The 24,178-nt window shown below is 40.0% G+C and overlaps 1 protein-coding gene across 4 annotated transcripts in view; it reads left to right on the forward strand.

Annotated features, from left to right (window-relative positions):
• nphp4 (nephronophthisis 4) overlaps positions 1-23,220 on the forward strand; it is a 249,304-nt gene extending 226,084 nt beyond the window's left edge. For all 4 annotated transcript variants that reach the window (XM_076878848.1, XM_076878847.1, XM_076878846.1 and 1 more), the window contains exons 22-30: positions 4,403-4,592; positions 5,269-5,352; positions 10,611-10,767; positions 11,309-11,379; positions 12,190-12,275; positions 13,769-13,940; positions 16,297-16,476; positions 19,739-19,882; positions 22,916-23,220. In XM_076878848.1, coding sequence (XP_076734963.1) covers positions 4,403-4,592; positions 5,269-5,352; positions 10,611-10,767; positions 11,309-11,379; positions 12,190-12,275; positions 13,769-13,940; positions 16,297-16,476; positions 19,739-19,882; positions 22,916-23,056 — 1,225 coding nt within the window. In that variant the 3' untranslated portion in view covers positions 23,057-23,220. The remainder of the gene's footprint in view (positions 1-4,402; positions 4,593-5,268; positions 5,353-10,610; positions 10,768-11,308; positions 11,380-12,189; positions 12,276-13,768; positions 13,941-16,296; positions 16,477-19,738; positions 19,883-22,915) is intronic.
• The last annotated feature ends 958 nt before the right edge of the window (positions 23,221-24,178 follow it).

Raw genomic sequence — 24,178 nt, forward strand, 5'->3', positions numbered from 1 at the left:
AAGTTAAAAATCTAAAGTTTTCAGTGTAGTGCATTACATTATGTTTTAACATTTCACAGTTTTTCATGTACGTAAGCACCTTTCAACCTCTCCTTTCCAAAACTCTGACAGTATTTGAATGTGTTGACTTCATGTCTAATTACACACCCTAATCACCCAAATCTCAACAGGTTCTCCTGAGTTACATTCAGCACAGCACAAGTCTGACCTACAGTACGTGCAGTCACTTCAACAGATCTACAGTATTATGATGCACTGACATAGTTATATATACTGCAGTGGATAACCTGTAACTTGTAATTCTTGGAGGATGGGGGATGAGAGAATCATGACGATCATCTGCTTTGTTACAGTAAGATAACAGTGACATCATTCACACCACTGGTTTCTATGGTAAATGTTTGGTAGATGTTGAGATCATTTCTAAATATAGCTGTGAAATCATTAACATAAGATAAGATCTTAACAACAATCAGCACTTTACTATTACAGGAGTCCTGTTTTTAGTCTCGAATGCTTCCACTTTGCCCTGCAGTTATGGTTACAGCTGACTGAGGAATATCAAGAAAGTTTAAAGTTAAAAGGACAGGAATTTTACTACTAATTGTTGCATCAGTGGCATTTTTACATTGCCATGATGCTGTTTAGAATGACACCTTCATTTGGTCTTAAAAATCCTATCTCAGTCAATCTCTAATTAAGGGGACTGGCTTTGACTTTAGTGTATGTCTAGACCACAGAACACCACCATATTTCTGGGTGTAACAAACAATGTTGCGTAATTTCATGTCTGGCCATGAAAAAAGAATATTTTTATTCCTTCCACAGCACAATCACTTGACACAGAGGCACACATTATGTTCGAGAGATGCTAAATACCCTCTTTAATCTGCCCATAGCAGCCATTATGGCTGATGTTTCCTGAATCACCCATTCTGGTGTTTGTTTCCTTCAGTTAGCATCATAGTTAATCCCCTCTCTTTGAGTCTTTTGTTAGTGATTCTGCTCATGCCTGAGCTTGGATTAGGATATATCACATTGATCAACAAATGCTGCAGTGCGCTCTGGATGACTCATTATGGCATTAGCCCGGCCACCGGGCCTAGCAGGTCTAATTGAGAGTCATCAATCCCTGCATCTGTCCTCTTGCTGGCTTAGCACTCTGTTAGTTTATTCATTTCTTGATGAGACGGAGTGACACTTTACACCAAACCGTCTGTCACCTCTACCAAGAGCCCTGAAATGTGTAAATTAACGAGCAAGCGCCAGCATTGGATGCGCTTTTCCTGCAGCCCCTTTTTATGAAACAAATGCATAGTGCACTATGCAAGGCACTGCTAATGACACATTTTCATTTTATAAAACTGGTATTTAATCATAGATAAGCAGCGCTGTGATATGGATTATTGTAATGTACATGTGAATGCTGTTTCCACAGACACAAGAGGGAAATTTATATAAAATCAATATTAACTGGGTTCATTTCAGTCTTTTGTGTTCTTTAACATGTTGCAGGAAATACTGGACTGTCACATAGTTTTGTTGCAAGTTCTGTCCTTAATGTTATTTGGAAACGGAAATCTGATTGATAAATTTGTTTTCTTTGACAGATCTTAAACTCTTTGTTCACACACAAAAAAAACACCTTTCCCACAAGCTGCTCTTTTAGGATGACGGTTCTTAGAAAGTAATCTATATAGTTAGTATTGCTGCATTCATTGTGTTAGTATGATTTGTCTTCAGTACAAATAACAGCCTGTCATAGGCTAACACAAATGTATACACTGTATACACTTTCTATACACAGGAATTAGGACATAAAAAACAAGACACATTAATATAAGGTGAACCAGATGCTGGAAGTAATCACAAACTTTAAATGCTACAGGAAAGCTTCATGGATGAAATATAGTTTGATGACAAATTACAAAGAATTGGTGCCCTCATCTTTTACCCATATACTGTTTAATGTATATAACAGCCAATACAGTTTTCCTTAACTGTGAGGTTAAGTATTACTCACAGTAGTCCTCTTTAGTGTCTTTAAAGGGACGGAAGGTGTACAAAAACAACAACACTGGCCTGAATGACCGTGTTTTCCCGCACTCTATGAATTGCAGTTTGGCCATTGCACTGGAGTTACTCTGCACCTACTTCCTTGTTTATATTGTGGCCAAATAATTGACAAGGAGCTTTCTTGAAAATGTAAACCGGTCCCCGGGTCAGCTCTTTGTTCTGCAGGAGCAAACAAGAAAAAAACAAGTTTAACCTTTCACCGAAATTTGAGCGTCAGACTTTGAAAGGAGAGTACTTAGTGGCAGGCTAGGCTAGCTGTGGCTTTGATGTTTGCAGTGGTTTCAAGCCCAGAGGCTCCTCTTGACATGGAGGAAAGGTTTGCTACCTGTTGCCATCCATTTTCATGGCTACTTTTCACACTTGGCCTCACAGAGCCCAGCGTGAGCCAAGACTGGTGGCTAACAGAGACAGAAAGAATTCTGCTTCATCCAACTGCTTTCTATCTCATTACTTTTCACGCTGTCATTATCCATGTTCTTCTCTGCTTTCTCGACCCTTCTCTCCTGCTGTCCTTTTAATTATCGTCTTCGTTTTATTCCTTCTCCCTTTTTACTCTCAACCTGTTTTTCCTCATTACCTCATTCCATTTTTCAATTTTTTTTAAAGGCGTTATCAGCCTGTGGTCTTTGTTTGAGGCTCAGGTGGACAAACACTGCCGGGATGAGCCGGAGGCAAAATCCTTTATTTCAAGTGCACAGGTGGGAATAGCCAAATAATTTTCATAGAACAGCCTGTTGCATCTCTCCTTAATGTTAGCGAGGTGGGGCCCTGAAAAATTCATAAACTCACTCTCCTATTGAGAGACATTTCCCTCTCCATGCCTGTGGCTTGAAACCTTTGAAGTTTAAACCAGCACTCCTCTTTATGCATTTGTGTGTGAAATTTTTGCATTCAAGGGAAGAGGAAAGCATAGAGGCAGACCTCCCTTGGTTGGAATGTGTTATCTGCGCCTGACTTTTCTCCCTGGAAATCCATTTGTTGAGGAGTAGAAGGGAGACTTTCACTGACCCCTGTACACCTTTCCCCCTGTCTACTGTTGATAATTAAAAGCAACGAATTGTGTGCAAGCGGTGTAACTCTTGGCCGTGAAATTTTGGTCACTTGCACTGCAGTGAAATTTACATTGCGAGATTCAGGTTGTAAGTGTGAGAGGTCAGTATTATTTTTTCTGTTTAGCTCAGAAAGTGAAGGGGGGTGAACGTTTAGTGCTCTGTGGGATTTATATGCAAATAGGTGTCTTAACGGTGCGGTCAGTATGTAAAGGATCTTTGGTTCTTCTCTCTCTTTTTTACTTTTGCCTTGAAACGAGTCTCAGATCATTATGCTAGCATATATGCATGCACGCTCTGTTCCCCAAAGTTTTCGTACTTATCTAAGCACTCTGTTTAAGGAATTTTTTTTTTTTATTATTATTTCTATCTCTGTAATACGTCACTGAGAGCAGATATGCCTAATATGGTCATCTCAGGCACACAGCTCTTGAACCAACCGCGTGCTGTTTGGACCTTCTGTTTGCAAGGGGCAGCCAATCAGAACAAATCTGGCTTAAAGGGAGTGTGATCTTAATGGTAAAGCTAAATTGTCGTTAAAATGAAGGACTGCCCCAGGGCCTGGTTTTAGATAAATTTAGCTTTTCTGGGGGAAACTATGAATCATGCAAAGCTATTCTTGTTCAATCCAAGACTAAAATTATGGAGCTGGAAATGAGCATATTAGTTCCACTATAAATATATTTCCCCTGTCACCTAGAATAATCTACAGAAGGACATAAAATTGTCAGAGTGGAGTATTATTGGGGGCTTGAAGTCAGTTTTTTTAAGGATTGAAAAATTTGTATTCTTGGTCTGTCACTGTTGTGACCTCGATCTTCCTATCTCTATGAACTGGATATTGCTTCACTTGTGTGCTGTGGGATTTGTGGGTGGTTGTTACAATGCTCTCCAATCGCTTGGTCTGGCCACTCTTGAAAAAGACGGCTTTATCTAGATGAGACATTTACTTCAATAATTAAAAAATACAATAATTACAATAGTTTAAAAAGTGATGGCGGTTGACTCTAAATATACAATCAAATGACAACTTAATGCTTCTTCTTCTCTACATTAATTTTTTGCACCTTATTTTAGTTGAATCTTCAGCATAGGGTTTATTCTTCTATATTCCTCTCGGCACAATCTCGTCATAGCTTGTAATAAACGCTGTAGTATTCTGCAATGAGGGATCTTGTCCACGTAACAAGTCCAGCTTTGATCCCCTGATGGATCTCTTTAAAAATATGTAAGAGCCTCCTTTCATCTCAATTGTGGCCTTTAATCTTTTCATCCAGTGTCATCACAAACACTGAGGAGTGGCGTTACTTCAAAGCGCTAACCAGAACTCCTACCCCGCTGGAGGAAAACATGTTCCACTCGGAGCAGGGTGCTCCAGGTCCTAGGGTTTACCTCCGGCCCAAAGAGAGCCTCCACGTGCCCCTGAAATACCAAAGCTTCCTCTGCGACCACACCATGGCCCTTCAGGTATGGTGCAGAATAAAGGTGCACTCTCACAGCATGTTTTATAAAGTGTGAACTTGCTCTGTAAGGAAAAACCACATTCTTGGATTGGTAACTATTTCTGGCTGCAGGATGTTAGACAAAATTAGATATATTTTTTTTAATCAGTTGTTTTTCTTGAGTCCTTTAAATGTTTAGATTTGTCTTACAGTAAGAAGCAGTCACCACATTTTTATCACTACAAATGAACGATCAAAGTAACTTGTGTGAACCTATAAAAAAATCTTCTTTCATATACTGATCTCATGTCATTTAAAAAAAATGGGAGTAAGAGGTGGAGCATGATGAAAGTTTATGTAACAGTCGTATAAATGTCAGTACACCTCAAGGTTTCTGTAACCAAAGCCGACCTATTTCAAGGGCACGTTTTACACACATAAAACCAACCCAGTCTTTGTAGTTAATTTGATGCCAGAAGTACAGTTCAAAATAAATGTCATTTAGATTGGCTGCGCTCTTATCTTCTTCTAGATGAAGGTAGTTTTTAAACCCTTTGGTTATATTCTACTTATCGTGATTGTATACAGTTTTCTTACTGGATGTGCAAATGCAATTTTTCTTTGTGCTCTTTTGCTATGTTTTTTTGGGGTAGATGTTCATTTTTGATAACAAATGTGGGCTTCTTATCAAATCCTCACAGGGACCAAGCCTGAAGGCTACAGCCAGAGGTTCCCAGGTGGCCAAGAAGAATCTGTCCAATATTATTGCTGCCAAAACTATCAAGGTACAGAATGTGTTACTTATGCTTTAAACCATTTTTATATTATATATCTGAAGTCTTTTGCCTCTCAGTCCCTGATTTGTTTTTCTTCAGGCTGAATTTAAAGTGCAGAGTGCATCTGCTCTTCACTTTGCACTTTAATGTAAATGTTTCTCTGCCGTAACGCAAGCTTTAGAACTGAGATCTACACTTTTTCCCATATTTGGCTATATAAACTGATCATTTGATTCAGGTGAGCTGAGAAAGATGAAAGTGCCTTAAACGCGACATATATTATAAAGCTTGTGATTAGAGATGTACCGATCCGATATTAAGTATCGGTATCGGTCCGATACTGACCTAAATTACTGGATCGGATATCAGAGAGAAATAAAAAATGTAATCCGATCCATTAAATATCAAAAAAGCAGCTCACATAACTTGCGACATGGCGTAACTCGGCTCATAACTGTAGCGCGTCGGAGCAGTGTGCGTCACGTGATAGAGCGGCGGTGGCGTGCGAGATCTGTTGTCTGGTTCAGCATTTGGTGCCTCGCTACCAAACTGGCATTTCATCCCAAAGCTATCCCAGAGAGAAGTAAAGCAAGTGTGTAATCTCTAAATGTTTGTGAAGCATTCCAGCGTTAAGCTTGCCAACCGATATATGGAGCGACTGCCTCTTCTCTCTCCCTCCCTCTCCTGCTGCTACTTCAATCATGAAACTGATCAATGATCAGCTGATCGGCTTTTCTGTCAGTCCGTCTCTCTTGTTTGTTTATCTCCCACTTCGCGCCAGAAAGAGGAAACCAGCGGCTGACCAACAGCAGCACGTTTAAGATTGATAATCTGTTGTTAGAATTTATTTAATATTACTTTGTACACCACGATCTTTTTCTACTTAGCTGATGGCTGGTAACTGTGCAGGGGCGGATCTAGCAAAGTTTAGCCAGGGGGGCCGATAGGGCATGAACAGGGAAAAGGGGGCACAAAGACATACTTTTCTTATTCTCATTTAAAATGTCTAGTTTTTAATAATGAATTATCTGAACCTTACACCCAAAGTTTTAATCTGATGTAAAAAGTATAGAAGTCCATTACTGTATATAGTAACTATTAAGTCTAATATACCCTAGTAAGCTAGTACTTTTTCCTTTGGGAAAGTACCATGTGTGCAGTCTGCAGTTCTGTTGAAGAAAGATGTTGAATCTATTTAAGTATTCTTGAAAAATAATTTATTTCTGTGCATTTTTCTTTTCACACTGCATCAAATTAAAGTTGATTACGTCGATTAAGCATCATGAGATGGAGGGTGGGGGGTGGTTCCTTATTTATTTATTTTTTTTTTGCTGGGAGTTTGCAACCATATTAATTTAGGTTGCTTACTCTTTAAAATACCAGAATAGGGAGGATGGAGTAGGTTTAAGTTTATTAGATTGATCAGTATTGCTGAACTATGAAATATTTTGGGTGCAGTGTATTTTTTGCATACAGGTATAACAGAATAGCTTTAGTGTTTGCTTGTTTTGTTAAACTGGAATTTGAACTTATACAAAATGCAGCAAGATATTAAAAAAACAGTTTTAATTAAAAAAACACACTATATCGGATTTATATCGGTATCGGCCGATATCCAAATTTATGGTATTGGTATTGGACATAAAAAAGTGGTATCGTGCCATCTCTACTTGTGATTGCAGTTTAGTTGGGTTAACCTCCTGCTAGATCCCAAAGTCTAACAACATCCACTGTACCCGCACTCCCAGACAACTCTCTGAGGAGTGGCAGTGCACCGCCTCCTCCCTCCTCTCCTCTCCTATTCTTTCCTGCACAGTCACAGCACAGACCCAAAGAACACTTTGAAGTGTCGACTATTAAAAAAGTTACGCTAGCCAGACAAGATTGTCAAGCAAAATTATATGCTGAAAATCACTTTTATCTTACTGAACATTGTTTATCTTCTCCAACTGGCAAATGTCAGGGTGGAGAGTTAAACTATCCCAGGCTAGACGACAGCTTGACACGTCTGGTTAATCTACTTTAAATGAACCATGCATATACAGTATTACTCTGAAGTTATTTGACAGTATTAAGAACTTATTCAGCTGTTTATAATATGTAAGACGGTTAGAGGAGGGAGAAACACTGTGAACAGGCTTGTTGGGCTGTACTATAGATAAGTCCTCCACATCACCACGTGAAAGAATATTCTTTGTGCTGCAGTTGTCACTAAAATTAAATGCTGTTTCTTATGGAATTCATTAAAACGAAACTTAAGGCTTCTTGTTAAATACTGGAGCTTAAATCTCACGTTATTGGAATGTAGCCTGAATGTGCTGAAAAACAATATATTCATCACCTCTCGCTAACCCGCAGGACCTTACAATAATCCTGTTGTTGGTGTAGAGTACAGTACCCAGAAGCTCTCACATTGCACAAGCTGATGAAATATTTGCCAGTCTGCCAAGCGTGCGTGTGTGTGTCTGCCTGCAGTTTGTGCGTATTGTGTGCCGGTGTCAGCACTGCTGCTCTGAGCAAAAATCCTGTCAGGAGGTCAAAGAGGTCGGGTCTGGATCAAATCTGTGTCCCGCTAAAACTGACAAGTCCCAACAGCAGCGCTGTCAGGATGCCAGCTTTGGCACGGCTGTCAGTCAGCACACATCACCAGAGCCAGATATGGGCCGCTCTTGTAGGTCAGCATTAGCCTGCAAATCTGACGCATCAACGATTTGGACAGCTGCTGTGTGTTTAATGACCAGATTGTGGGAAGTTAACTTCAGAGTGTAGGGCATTCCTCGTGGCTGAAATTTGAGTCTGTTTTAATCAGTTGCTGTAGTGTTCCTTTATTTATTTATTTATTTTGTAATCTTTTTTTTAATTCTAGCACAGCAGGTGGGAATGCAGGAGGTGGGACAGAAACCATTTTTTAAAAGTTTTTAGTTGTTACCTGGGGTGATGCATTAGAATGTAACACATTATTGTGACTGAATTCAGTAATCACTTAACAGTTATTGATCAAAATATTTGGCTTGTGCTATTCAAGTTCTTTCAATCAACTGACCTTATTTTGTGGTAGAGGTTGGCTAAAAATATCAGGATGGTTTATAACCTTTCAGAAATGGAAATCTTTGCAACAAAGTCGACAAATCTATCAGATCTATCAGTCTTTCAGATAGACTGATAGATCTGATAGATGTCAATGACAGACATTATGGGACTCCGGTGATCCACGGTGAGAGCCATTAGCCACAGATAGAGATACTGTAACTCAGAGCAGTGGTAAATCTTCCTTTGCCTCAAGAGCTCATCTACAGCTCATCCAGGAGGTCACAAAATAACCAAGAACAACATCTAAAGAGCAGTAGACCTCATTTTTCTCAGTTAAGATAGAGTTCATGATTCAACAATAAGAAAGAGACTGTGCAAAAATGGCTTCCATGGAAGAGTTAAAGGTGAAAACTGCTGACCGAAAAGAAAATCTTGATGATCTCCAAGACTTTTGGGAACTAATAGAGTAATCAGACAAAAGCTGAACTTTTGGAAGGTTTGCACATCATTACATCTGGCAAAAAACTAACACATAATTTCATAAAAAGAGCACAAAAGAAATGCCATACCAACAGTCAAACATGGTGGTGGTAGTGTGATGGGCTGGACCTGCTTTGCTGCTTCAGGACGCCTTGTTGTAATTGATGGAACCATGAATTTTGCTCTCTGCTCTCTGTTCATGCCCTGCAGCTCAAGTATACAAGTCCACCTCTGATTGGACCTAAAAAACTAAAATGAAGGTTTTTAAGTGGCGTAGTCCTGATTAAAATCATATTGAAGTGTTTTTGAATGTTCTTAAACAGGCTGTTCATGCTTGAAAATCCTTCAACGTGGCTGAATTAAAACAATTCTGCAAAGAAGAGTTGGGCCAAAATTCCTCCACAGAGATGTGAAAGACTCATTACCGGTTATCATAAATGTTCGATTGCAGTTCTTCCTGCCAAGAACCACTTATTAGGTTTATGGGCAATTACCTTTTCACAAAGGGCCAGGTAGGGTTGGATAACTTTTTTTCTCTTAATAAATGACATCATCCTTTAAAACTGAATTTTGCATTTATTCAGGTTATCTTTGTCTGATATTATTGTTTGATGATATGAAACACTTAAGTGTGACAAATACAAAGACTGTACCCTCCTCTTGTCATATGACTCCACTGTCTCTGAATTGGATAAGTGGTTAAGAGAATAGATGGTTGGATTATCAGACCTACAGTTTGTGGTCCGGCAGCTGTAGCAGAAACTGTCTCCGACAGTGAAGTCACAGCAGCACACACTAGTTTTCCTAAAATATGACGCTTTGTGAGCAGGAATGAGCAATTCCAGTGTGTTTTCATATGCCGCTCTGATGTATGTGCCAGTTATCATATATAACCGTGCAGAATGACTACATGTGTATGAACACATTTGTGTTGATTCAAACAACTCCTGGGGGCTATGTTAATGCAGCAATCTTCAAAGCACATTCAGTCAGTCTGTGGGGGTTTCAGCAGTCAGATTGCAAGCAACTTTTATATTCTAGTGTACAGCTTTCTCCATCATCATAATACTCTCTGGTGAATTTTAATATAAAGTTTCCCCAAGGCTGTTTTTAAAAAGCCTGTATATGTTGTTTAGAAATGAACTGCTTCAGGAAGAAAACATGGCACCCAGAGAGAAATCAGGAGGAAAAAGCCCTGTTGAACTAATGAAACCAGTTTGTGCTGTTACTACCTAGTATACACGACCTGGCTATTAATTCCAGTAAGAAATCTGGCAGCGCAGGAGCCCTAGAGGTTTTAAATCAGTCTATTTAACTAATCTTGTTTGGGAGAGAAAATGATTATGTTGAAAGTATTTGCTGTAGCCTGGTTAACTTTGACTTACACAACTACTAGTGAACTTTCCAAAACTTCAGTTGTTTACTTTTAGATTTACCTCTAAACACTAGAACGCGATAGATGAAAGATATGTATTCCTGCTACACAGATTTGTTTTACCAAAGTTTTTCTACGTGTAGTTTTTTTTTTGTTTCCAGTACTGGATACCTTCTTTAAATTTCCAGAAACCCCTCTGGTCATACTGCACAACTTACCGTGCATGTAATGTATTTGCAATGCGAGGTAGTAACTTGAAGCTTCTAATGAATCTTAAACTACCTTATGATGCAAAACCTGTTTTAATGCACTGAATATCAGACTATCAGGTGAGGAAGTGACATGCTGCTAATAATGCTGAATTTTCACTTTATCTCCACAGGTTACTTTCAAAGCAGAAGATGGAAAGCCAATGGCCATCTGCCAAGTGAATGTGGAGCCAACGCCCCATGTCGTTGACCAGACTTTCCGACTTTACCACCCCGAGCTCTGTTTCCTTAAAAAGGCCATCCGCCTGCCAGTCTGGCACGACCCTGCAGGTTGTACAGATTACCCTGGCTATCCCCCATGAGCCAAGTATTCCTCGTCCTTCAACTCATATTTCTTGCTTTCTGAACTGTGCTTAAATTAGTCGTTTGCATATATTCCAGTTTTAATCAATATATCAAATGAAGATTAAAATATACATTCAGTTCTCATACTGACTTACTCTCCTGTGTGAGCATAAATGTGAATCACATGTTCACACGCACAAGGCGAAAACAATTTTGACAGCTTATGTGGGAAATGGGAATGAGTAATGTATTCTGCCTTCACTTTATTATGTTTTTACTAAATATCAACAGAAACAACTTTTCAATATCAGTGCAGTTTCTGTCAACAAAAAGGGTAATAAGAAGAGAGAAGTATCTGGATGCAGAGCAGGAAATGAAAAGCAAGAAATAAAAGTTTAAAATCAAGAAAATGTTTGATTGGCTTTTATGACTGGCTTGATGTTCTGAACTATAATAAAAACAATTTATAGTAAATAGTAAATTGATCTTATATTTGTTTTTTCCTGCCTCTTGTTGGGAAAACCAGCTATCAACCCAGATGCTCATGTTTCTGTCCGCTGCAGTGACCCTAACATCATCTGCCAAACAAGGATGCTGGTGAGTGAATGACATTGGATTTAATTCCTTCTGCAATTAACATACAAATATTAACAGGGTTAATTACTGAACTGATAACTGTTTGGAAGGGAAAGCACTTTATTCTAGCTGCACTGGTCTCTTTGTGTGTTGTCCTCCCTGAGTGTGACCATAGATAAACAGCCAGCCAAACTTCTTTTCAAGAGCCATTAAAGTGAGCGTGCTTGCTCCTTTAATGGCTTCATTCACAGCAATCACATCAAACTGACATCACTGAATTGGAGTGAAACCATAAAGACACACACAAACAACAACAACCTCTTATTAGGTTGTCATGTAATCCTCAGGTAAATATTGTTAAGTGCTAACACAGGACACTACAAGGTAAGTATCCTATAGGTATACAATCTAATATTTACACATTGGAAAATAAGCAGGTCAAAGGCAAACATATGTCTGCATCATTATCTCAGAGACTTCAACAAATCAAGCTACTGCATACTGACAGTGTGAGGATAAAGGCCATCTCATCTCATCATCTCATCTCAAAATGTCACAAAACCATCATCAGCCAGTTCTGTTTGAAGGATTGGATTCAACATAAAGTGTAATTCTTTGAGCTTCCTTCTGACATGTTTGTCTCTTTTTTACAAAACGTAATCAGGACAGAACTCTAGCTCATTTTTGATAGATTACAAGCTCTTTTGATAGAAGAAAAGGCTTGCCCTTGTGTCGTGCCTTTACACTATTGTAGTGCCAATGTGGGGTCTTTTTTATTTTTGCCTCTTTTTCCCCTCTACTCTTCCACCTTTTATCTGTTTCTGTCTGTAGGCACCAGGAGAGCCTCAAGATGTGTACTTGAAAGTGCCAGGGAGTCCCAGTCCACACATAAAAATGTTCTTTGTAATGGTTTTCACGTATGTATTATTTACTGGCCAGACACACACACACACACACGCACAGAGCTTAGCCTGAAGAAGCATTCATCTTTGCAATAATTAAATTGTTCATGCAGGCTTGAATCAATTAACTAATCAGACTGAGGTTTCATGCTCTGGCTGCCTGCAGTTCCACAGTCCATCGTCCAGTTTGCCTAATCTCCATCAGGATTATGCACACCTTGTTTTTAATGTGATATACAAATACTTGTTTTCTATTAAATATCAGAGAGCTGTCGTTTAACTCTGAGGACATGAATATAAAAGCATTTTGCCTCGTTTCACATGATTTCATTGTTTTCCTCATTTTCCTCTGTCACTTAGTGGAAATGATGGATTGCATCATGCATATGCTCATTCACATGCACTCTTTCACACAATATACAATCCTAACCACAGATATGTGCATAGCACTACTAATGGTACTAATGGTTATGTTTAGAACAGGAGTGTCAAACATAAGGACCAGGGGCCAGAATTGGCTCAGCAAAGACTCCAATCTGATCCTCTGGACAGCTTTGGAAAATTTTTCCAGCTGATAAAGACAACCCTTTCAGCCGTGCATAAAGTAATATACAGTATAAACAATTAAATGGCAGAAATGAAACATTATATTTTTGGTTCATTGAGAAAACATTAGCTACCAGAACCTGCACTTTGTTGTCTTATGATAAGATATCTCAGGGATTAAATGTGTAGTTAAACGTCTTTTTGCTGACACAAAGGCTCATTCGTCCGGCCCACTTAAGATCAAAGTAGGCCGTGTGTGGCCCTCGATGTAAGATTAGTTTGACATCTGTGGTTTAGAATCTTTATATTACAACGTGCTTCCATCAAGAAGAGCACATACTGTATAGCTAATTTATTTTACTAATAAAATATATTGCAGAAGACACATTGCTTCTTCATTTCATGTCTAATACTGTCCTCTAATACTGCAGTATAAACCAGTCCCAAGTGCTGTAACACAGTCATTTGGCCCCCTTGCATTAGTGGTTGAGCATTTTTTTAATTTTTCACCCAAGTGTCGAGCAGCCAACCCGATTACCAGCAAATTACACGCAAATACATTTGTGAATTTGATCTGGATTTGATTTCTAACATTTAAAAAAAATATCTGACAATATCACTGTGAAAATATTTTAGCTTCAACCCTCCAGATGACGTGTTTGCCCTCAAAACCCCATATCACTTGAATCCTATTCCAAATAACCACAAACGCTTTATGAGAGCTGTTGTCTCAGAGCAGACCTGAGTAGGTGACTGCATCGCCTCCCACTCTGAGTCAGCTAGGGCCACTGAGACTGAATTCCTTTCATCTCAGCAGTGTGAGGATGATGTTGATGGCTCTGCTTATTAAAATGCTAGCACAGCCGTAGATCAGCCCTCCTCATCTCTTACCCCGTGCTGCACCGGCTGCATCTCCAGGGGGCCTTAGTTTAATTGTTCTTGATGATGTTTTTCCTCTGTAGTGATAAGTGGATGGCAGCGCCCTCCCAGATCTGGCAGATTTACGTGCACTTCCTGGAGCGTGTGGACGTCAGCTGTGTGACTGGCCAGCGGAGCTGTCAGTCACTCGTTCTGAGGGGAACGCAGGCTATCCGTAAGGTCAAGTGTTTCTCATCACACCCCGGCGAGATTGAGGTACGATTGTCACTAAACGCACTATTTTGAAATAGTAAACAATGTGCACATGTTCTCTGCAGCGTGGGATTCAGGCCTCTATCAAGATTTAAAGATTCATCAAAACTAAAATCAACTCACATGTCTTCTAGTGAAGTCATTATTTTATTAACCTGAGATTAAAAAAAAAAAAAAGTGAAGAAAAATGTTTTAAAGTGGGCTTTTTATGCTCATTTCACACTGCACATTTTTATTCTTAGATTCTACTAAAGCACCTTTGAATGATTCACTCCTCAAAAGACTTTGTATTTACTCTATACCTGGCCTTGGTGCAACCCCTGTGTTCATTTTCTCTCTGAAACAAGCTGTTTTAGCTCCCATCCCCTTTAGTTTAAGTCGCCTTTCTTCTGATTGGCTGTCCGTTACAAAAAAATAATGTAGTAACAACACATTAAAAAAAAAAAAAAAAAGCAGGTCGGTAAAGCTTCTTTGTGCCACTTGGATCCACTTGTCTAATAGACATAGCCAAACTGACCCTCTTCTGTAGCTCAGATCTTGTGTGCATCACAACCATTGCAGTAGAAAATTGTTGCTTTGTGGCAGATGTGTGAAGTGAAAGAAAAATAACATGTATTTTTGCTTTTTTGGATGACAGCTGCCCTTTAAGTGCTGGAGCATTGTGCTCCTGCTGATGTTGTTCTGACTCTCTGTTAGTCAACTGGATTTTGGATGAGGTCTTGCTTCCCTTAGGCTTTATGTGGGTCCCTTTAGGATCCTGTTGCACTTAATGTTTAAAATTAATTTTTGCACATTGGGCTCATTTAGTTCCATCGGTCCGGTTTTGGTTTTAGACCCACGAAGACCTCTAGTGGAGAGCTCCGTTCAATTCTTTATGAGTCCCAGGAATCTAGTTATTTAATCCAGCGTTCATAGCACTTCAGCTGAATATATAATTCTTGTTTTGAGTCAAGTTGAAAAGAGATCAAGAGCATGCAACCAGCAGTAGTAGTCTGTGGTGATGAACTATGCGTTACACCCTCTCTACCACCCGTACACATTCCCTGTCCTGTTACTCTCTGTTTCCCCCGCCACTTAACATTAGCTTGTGGTTCAGAGACTGGAGCAGCATCTTAGTCATCAAGGGCGCTTGGGTCTGGATGCATTTTTTATATGTGAAAGTGGCATGTTCGAACTAAAATTAGGCTTTTACTGTATTGTGTTCTTTTTCAATTGGACAAAATCCGACTGATGCAGACGACACTCAACATACAGGACAAAAAAAATGCATAAATCTCACTTATCTAAAAAAAATGTTGAGGGATTTATTCTTGACAAATGATCTTTTTATCGTGAGCAATTTTGAAGTTGCTCATCTAAAGTGATTTAATGCAAATTGTTCTCTTAGCAGCAAAAGGAAAAAAAATGGAAGCAATTCCTTCCCTTATAATACCTCCAGTTTAAGATTTGAATCATTGTCAAGAACATGCAAATGCAGATTGACAGCATAATAGGTCTTTTTATGGGGTTTCATTTCATTTTATTAGGTTCCCTCGTTACTTCCTGTCTTCATGCCAGATCATGTCGGGACCCAGTTTGATACAATTTGAAAAAAATTAGCAGTGGCTTTTATGCACTCTGAACATGTGACAATATGCTCCAGGAGTGTCACATTGCCCTCTATTTTTAATAGATTGTTTCTTATTCATAACTGAGTACAAGAGTAGAGGGAGCATGACAATACTTCTTCCTCAGAGTTGGAATAAAAGGGCATTTTATAGCATTCATGGAGAAAAAAAGAGAAGTGATAGACTGTCACAACCACCACGGGTGCATACAGTATGACCCAAACATGTTTTACCTTTAGAAATAGGGTACTGGCTGAAAAAGCGACAGATGTATTTTTTAAAGATTTCGGCGTACGCATGAGCAGCTGCTTTGATCTGACTCGCGGCAGGTTAGCTCACAGTGGAATGCATTGGAGGAGTTCTATAAAGCAGGATAAAGCTCAGCGTCAGTGAATAGCTTTGCTTTTCTCAACAGATTGAAAAGGAGCTGCACAGTAAATCTCATTCCCACATTCTTATTTCTGTCACTTTCCTGCCTCTACTTCTCTCATTTCATTGTCTGCCTCCCCCCTTTTTTTATTGAACCTCATTCACCCTTTCTCTCACCCACTCTCCTTTAATCTGCACACTTCCTTTACCTTCCTCTGACTCTGTTAAGCATCTTTTCCATTAATTCTGTCCCTCTTCCATTTCTTATTAAATGTATCTCTTCTCTTTGAACACTGTCACATTCTTTTTGTCACTTGGTCGACACATTTCTCAGTCCACTTGCCAAACCCAATAAACTTTAATGGCCTTTGCCTTCTTTTTAGGTGGACCCAGCGGGTGTGTTTGTTTTGCCTCCTGCAGCAGTGCAGGAGCTCCAGCTGAAGGTGCAGCCATGGCAGGCTGGCAGCCGCTTTCTGTACGTGAACGCGGTAGATGTGGAGCAGCAGCGGCTGGTCACCGCGTGGCTGCTCTGTCTCAATGTTCACCGTCCTGTGCTGTCCAAGGTAGGACCCTAAAAAAATCTTGTGTTTTTATCGTTTCCTCATATGGGTATCGGCCATCATTATCCAGTGGGGCACATTTGGCAACCCGGGTTTTTACCCTTTTCTTCACTGTGTCAGCAGCAGCAGCAGCAGAACAGTGTGTTAAATACAGTTCCAGGTGTCTGTTTGAAAGCCAAACACTACAGCACGAAAGCGTCAGATTTGCAGACCTGCTCATCACACCGCTCTGCTGCAAATGTGGTTGATGTGTTAATTAAAGGTCTCCCTTGAACTTGAGCGCTCCCCCTCCCAGTCATTAAAGGACAATGTTTTAATCATTTTTGCACTGCTGTTGGTTAAATAACAAAAAGCATTTCTCTGAAAAAAGCACTAGCTAAAGCTAGAAGCTTGATTCTGCTTAAAGGTAACATGCTAACCCTTCCCAGGCACCTACAGGAGCTCAGTCATTCATCTTTTTCGAAAAGCAGGACAGTGTCTACCAAGCAGCTAGCTGCCTAGCTTGGTAACTTGTACGGCAATAATCTACCACAATATCTGTCATGAATCGCCGTGCGGCAGGCAGGAGTAGGACCCAAAATGCAGGACTCACAGGCACGAGGGGATGAACTCAAAACTCAGCTTTATTTGCCGGCAGAACCAAATATACAAACTTAAACTAAACTGGGAAACCAAACTAAGAACTCACAGAGAGACACAGGGAGATCCACACACGGCATGAGGGACGACGTCACGCTGAACAGAGGGAGACGCAGACAGAAATACACAGAGGGTTAACGAGGGAAGTGGGAACACACGGGGAACACAGGTGACACTGATAATCATAACGAGACAGGGCGGGGTGAACTGAACATGACATGTACGGGCGTGAGAGTCACAAAGTAAACAGGAAGTGCACAGAGGTTCAGACAGGAGGAGAGAGAGCACGGGGAAAAACACAGACATAACGGGCTGGGGAAACATGGAATAAAACATAAGGAGAGACGAGGGCTCACAGATACACAGAGGGGCACACAGGGGGAAGAGAGAGCACGGGGAGAACTTAGACATAATGGGCAGGGGAAACATGGAATAAAACATAAGGAGAGACGAGGGCTCACAGATACACAGAGGGGCACACAGGGGGTAAAAGCCATGAAGGGAAAACACTTAGGGAACAACACAACAGGGCAACTCAGAAAACATGGCCTAAGCAAGGAACAAAATACAAACATACAAGAAAACTAAGAACACTGGGCCAACATGGCCCAGGACCATGACAATATCAATACAATAAAAGTGTTTGTGCCACCTAGTTTTGTCTCACCAGTGTTGTAGAGTATATTTCATTATCAACCTTTTTGGGATTTGGGATTTTCCAACTCTTTGGACTCTCCTGCTCTGTACTCGTAACATTAGCATTGTGAGCACTGTGTGCATTTAGTCAATGACCTAAATTTGCCTTTCAAATGTGTTCCTTATGCAACAGTGTTGCGTTAATAAACTGCATTATGGTTGCCTCTCATTTTATCATCACTTTGTGAAGCTCTAGTGATTTAAAAGGGAACCCCCAATTTTACATAACACTGGGAGTAATACTGCCTATGCGGAAAGAAGATTACCAGCTATCATCTGCAGCTTTCCAGCAGGGGTAACCATTACTAACCTAACACACCACAATCTACCAGCAAACTGGCTTTGGCTCTGAAGGATTCTGGACATGCGTTTGAAGGATATCAGTGTATGAAATAAAAAAAATATTTAAGAGGAAGACAGAAGATTTGACATCATGATTTCATTTTTATAGTACTTGTATGTGTAACAGATTCAATACTTGAATCATCCGGGTACTTCCCAAGGCCAGCTCAACATTCCCAATCCCTTTATAAAGAGCAGCAGACCAGTGCTTAGATCCAATTGTCTTTAATAATGCTCTTCTCTGCCTTTCTCAATCAAATGTCTAATCAATTGACTGTGTACCTAACTGGCTGACTGGATTATGCTTTATGCATTATAGGTAAAGTACTAAATTCTTCTTTTGCCTGTTGTGTACAGAACATATTTCTTATGCACTACACAGCAGAAATATACATTTAATCAAATGAAATCAATTTAAGTTGATCAAATATCCACTTCTCCTAAAATGCTAAACAATCAAGTGATTGACAACAATCACATTTTCTCTGACAACAAAACAAAGAAAATGTAATGCTTAAAGGGTATTGCAGTGGTTATTTATCATCTCACATTGCATAAAGTTATCTTGCTTTAAGTCAGGGATTGCCAAACATTACTTTAAAACCATGAAATAAGCATCTGAAGCCAGTCTTGGCCATAGGATGGCTGCATGTCTTCCCTGTGTGGTGACCTATCTAGGTTGGATTCCCAGCTGTCAAAGAGTGAGAGGCAGGGCACAACCTGGACTGGTTGCCAGTCTATTGCAGGGCTAACACAGAGAGACAGACTCACGTTTACACTTATAGCCAATTTAGAATTGACAGTTAAGCAAATGAGCATGACCTGTGGGTAGAAGCTGGGGTACATGGAGAGGACCCATGTAGGCACAGAAAAAACATGAAAATTCGGCATAGAAAGCCACCAGACAGTTGTTGAATTCAAATCCAGGATCTTCTTGCTGTCAGGTGTATGCCAAACACTGTAGGAAAGTATTTCTTTCAGTGGACATCCCTTTACAGATGCTCATTAGTGGTAGTGGTAGTGTAGTGGTTAACACATTTGCATTAAATGCAAAAGATCCCTGGTTTGAGATTGGCAGGAACACAAACCCAGCTTTAAGGGGTCATAGGCTAGCGTACTCTTAGTGCCAGTACCAAGACTGGATAAAAGTGAGGGAAGCACCAGGTGTAAAATCTGTGCCAAATGAAACATGCGGATCCATCCACTGTGGCCGCTGTACAAATGCTCATTACACCAGTTCACAGGCAGCCAGCTTATCCTGCCAGCTTTGTACCATTACTTTGAAGTATCAAATCACATTCAGATCACACTTACAAACTGTTCAAGTTCATTTACTCTTGCAGTTTCACTGTAGGCAGCCATGGGCTTCCTTTTGTTGGATACTTCATCAAATCATCTGGTGCACTTGGATGAATCCTGCAGTTTTCTCAGCTCTTGTTTTCAGACATTTCAATCCCTCCCTCATTCCTCTGTGCCCAAGAAGGTTTGATGCTATAACACGTGTGTGTGTGTGTGTGTGTGTGTGTGTGTGTGTGTGTGTGTGTGTGTGTGTGTGTGTGTGTGTGTGTGTGTGTGTGTGTATTTGCAGGCTTTTGAAGTATGCGTTCCAGTTGGCGGTGGACGTGGCAGTTCCAGAAAAATCACCTACACCAATCCGTACACCAGCAGCCGTACATTCCTGCTTCGCTCTGACCATCCAGATCTGCTCCAGTTCAAAGAGGATAAATTCCAGGTAAAATGAGACTGGAGGCCGTCCACTTCTCTTACCCCCATTAAGAGTAAAATCAATACTTTAATTAGTGACTAGAAGGAAAGAACCCTCCTCCTTAACAAAAGCTGCTCAGATAGTTTTGTTTCACGGAGTAATGGTACATATGTTGCTATGATGGTGTAACTGATGTCAATAACATTAGCTTTAACCAGCGGTGCTACTGACCACGTATAATCTGACACACTTTGACTAAAACGAAACTCTTTTTGACAGATTTTAGAAAAAAACTAGGCTAAAGTGCTTCCTGTGTGTCTAAGCAGTTAAGTCTTCTGACATTCTGATGGAGATTTCATCTACAGCCGATATGATGGAGCTGCCGTGTAGGAGGCAAGCGGTTAGATATTATTGTACTGGATCTTTTTCCCCAAGTTTCTTCTGGAGATTTTAGCCTGGTATCAGGCCCTGTCATCAGCTTTCATGCCCTCCCAGTCAAAATTATAAATGGGTTATGGCATAACAACGCTACTGTTTTGACCAAAAGGCTTATTGTAGAAAATATGAGTGTATGAGTCGTGAATATACAAAGCAATACTGTTGACTTTCTTGTCATCCTGACAGGTGAGTACAAGACATCAATAATTTCTAGTCTTTTATGTTGACTGCTCATTCCTCCGTAAATGGCTTCCTTGTCGGCTTTCAGAACTGAATGCAAAGAATATTACAAAGTCATTAGTGCTGCTGTTTTATTATTGTGCGGTCAGCCTCAGTGTCTCTAAAAGCTGATTTGCTCACATTCAGACATGAAACACTGCTGTCATTGCCTTTAATTTAGTGAGGTGTGATAAAATGCTAAAACAAATGAGAAACTATCATTTTAAATTAAGAAATAAATGAATGAGAGGCGAGGGGAGCCTGTTTTCACATAAACTATTAAAGAGTCTCATTGTTGTTGGCCAGAAGACACTGCATCAATTAGACAGGGAGGGTGAGCCAAGTGAAAAACAGCCCATTGTTTTTTCCATCTTGTCAGTGAAGCTCCAGGTGTCTTATAAAGAATTTACCATGCCTGTGGCATTAGGCAAATGTGGAGACACTTTTCTCTTTTTTGACATAACTACCTCACTGTGATAAAACCAGCTGTCAGGAGGAAAGGCGAAGCAGAGATCAATACTGCCATGCTTGTGGGAAAGATTACAGCATAAATCCCTTAAATTGACCCATATTTCTGTTGTTGGCTATTACAGAGAGTAGAAGGAAATATTTCTGGTCAATCTACAGTAGTGAGAAAGTAACAAAAAAACACCTGTTAAAGATCTACCTCACTGTGATGCCTGAACAGAAAAACAATCACAACATACAAATAAAAAATTCTAATACTAGACTTTCCACAGAGGCAGTCAGGAGGTTAGAACAACTGGTGCTTCCTCATTTAATAATTGTGTTTTAGACATGCCTGAAAAGGAGATGCCCACAGCGATGATAAGCATTAAAACAGTGTGGATAACCATTTGCTCCATATATGGGTCATTTTTGTCCTGAGAAATGTTTTCATTTTTGAGTCAGATCAGTAAAATACCTTCAAATCTAACTGAAATACACTCTGTTTATTATCTAATTACTGCATGGAAGAAGGAAACTAATTGGATACTGAAATGAGGTCACCGGAGTCACAAAACATGCGATTAAACACTTAGATGCGTATTTCCATGTGAAAGAACCAGAGCTCACTATTTTTGCATGGCAGTTGTATTTAATTTGTAAAGTAGGTTCTCTGTATATCTTAGGAGGTAAGGGAACAATCAATACAGAACAGTATCACAATATTGTGCATTGCAACGTTGTATTGATACACAGATACCAAATAAATTGTATTAAAGAAGTTAAAGCATAAAAAACAGCTGAACAACTTCTGGTGTCTAAATGTTGCCTAGAGCCTAAGATTAATCACAAGGCGATACCTGGGTCACCTGATAGGAGGTGACCTTTCTGCAAACAGTCGCAGTCTGACCTGGGCTGGCTGCAGTCACTCTCAGAGAGATTGTTGAAGGTTTGCAAATAATTGCTGTCTCATTTATAAATGCTCAGGTTTCCAAACATGTTGCCATCAATCTGAATTGAGGGGATTCATTTCAACTGGCTGCCAGCTGGTAATAATCTGGTTATATTCATATAGAACGGTTGCTGACGTAATAAGTAAATAGAATTATGTTAAATGTGAATTTCTGTCTATGTAGACAGCAACAGATATGTGATTTTCAACAATTTCTTACAACTATTTGTTGTACTATCAGTAACTCACAATATATATTATTGCAGTATATTGCAATAATATATATTGTGAGTGAAGTATTGTGATAATATTGTATTGTGAGATGTCACCTTTGGTATATATTGGTTTCAGTTTTTTAAATGTGTTGTAGGATACGTATTTTTTCACTCTGAGGCATTGTCTTCATCTCAGAAGAATGAGTGGGGGTTTACATTCAGAAGTCTGGCTCTGTTACCGTGGCTACATGAGCACAGTGAAGTAGTGAAGTGGTTAATCTAGTGTAAATGATCTAGTCTAGAAAAAGGGAGTCACATCTATAACTGGTTTACAGCTCTAATAATGTTAACAGATAACATCAGACAGTGTTATTGATCCCTGTCAGGAAAGTCATTTAACCCATCCTAAGCATTAGGAGCAGCAGGCGGCCACAGCGTAGCACCTGGGGACCAGCGGCTAGTTAAACCCAGAGCTATGGTCCAGGGCACACCGATGGAATTAACAGCATGTTTTTGATCGTGGGAGAAACCAGAGCAAGCACAGGAAGCCATGTCAGTTGCTGTGAGGCAACAGTGCTAACCACTGAGACACCGTGCTGCCAAATCGGTCTCAGTGACTGCCATTTATTCAGGGTTTTTATCTTGGGGCAGATCTTTGTGAACAATGCAGTTCAAAACAAAAATGATGGATTTATTATTAAACGTGTGAATGGGCAGACAGGTCAGCTTTAATAAGAAAAAAAAGATAAAGATCTAAATAAAATTATGTGTTATTTTTACTATGTTCAGATTGGAGGGGGAGAGAGTTACACCATCGGACTGCGGTTTGCCACGAGCCAGAGTCCCGGATCAGTGGACATCCTGGTCTACGTGAACAACCTGGAGGAGAAGACGGAGGAGACGTTCTGTGTGAAAGTAAACTATTCATGAAGTGAAAGTTGTTTGAAAAAACAAGTAGAAGCTTCAGTGGAAATGTTGACTGTGCTGTACTTTGTAATATACTTTAAGAGTGTGAAAGAAACTGAAACTTTCCTGGCTCTTTTGTCATTTTGTATTAGATTATTCTTCAAGAAAATAAAACTTTGCAACACTGAGTGTTTTTCAGTCTTCTCATACAAACTGGTTTATTCTGGACTGCGTGACCAAGAAGTCTGAATGAAATTTGTTACAATAAAATGAGGTCACGTTGCAGGAATCAAACATGTTGAATAGAATCGCCAGCTTCCTTTCTAAACAAAACAAAACAAAACTGACTAGAAAAGCTTTATTTGCTAAATTATGCACTAAACTTAAAAGTACTGGGAGCTATAAACTGGGTGCAAAGCAGCCTGAAAAGTAGTAAATGATGTTGTAAATTTGCTTTGTTTCATAATCAGCAAAGTAATGCATGCAATCTGCAATTAAGGTGTCAAGGTTGATTCCCACTAGTGAGCTGTCCTCATCCAAAAAGCCTGGCAAATGCCTGTCAGTTCAACCCCAGCCATCCGAAGGTGGGCCGAGGGTGAAAGCAATAACATTTTATCGACTTTAATTACCCAGCAAACCCACTTGAATGCCACTTGATGGCCGAGTTTTAATCTAAGACAAGCCGGGGGTCTGCGCTCCTCGTCCCCTCACCTCCCAAACAACTTCTCCTCATCACTGGCATTATTAGAAACAGCGCCGTAATGAAGTATGATTTTCCAGCGAGGCGCACATCTCTTCACATCGCCCTCATTAACACCAGCACCCTTTTAAACCCTTCATGCTCTCCCTCCTGCTTGTTCTGCCATGTCTCTCTCTATTGGAGGTGCTGAGAGGGAGAGAGAGAGAGAGAGAGAGGAGGACCGGAGACGGAGAGAAGGCTGTGCATATTGTGTTATGTAACAGAGTTACACAATCCCTCCACCCTCTGCACCCCCCTCCATACTTCCTTCATCCTTGCTTTCTCTCTCATTAGAATGCAGGCTGCAAAGTAAGCCTCACCAGCGCGGCAAAGCCTAATAAAACGAAGACAGCAGCCAAGCCTAGTGCACTTCATCTTTACCTTCTCAAAGCAAAAAAAAAACAAAA

This window comes from Maylandia zebra, linkage group LG20 (assembly GCF_041146795.1).
Source record: "Maylandia zebra isolate NMK-2024a linkage group LG20, Mzebra_GT3a, whole genome shotgun sequence".
Taxonomy (NCBI): Eukaryota; Metazoa; Chordata; class Actinopteri; order Cichliformes; family Cichlidae; genus Maylandia; species Maylandia zebra.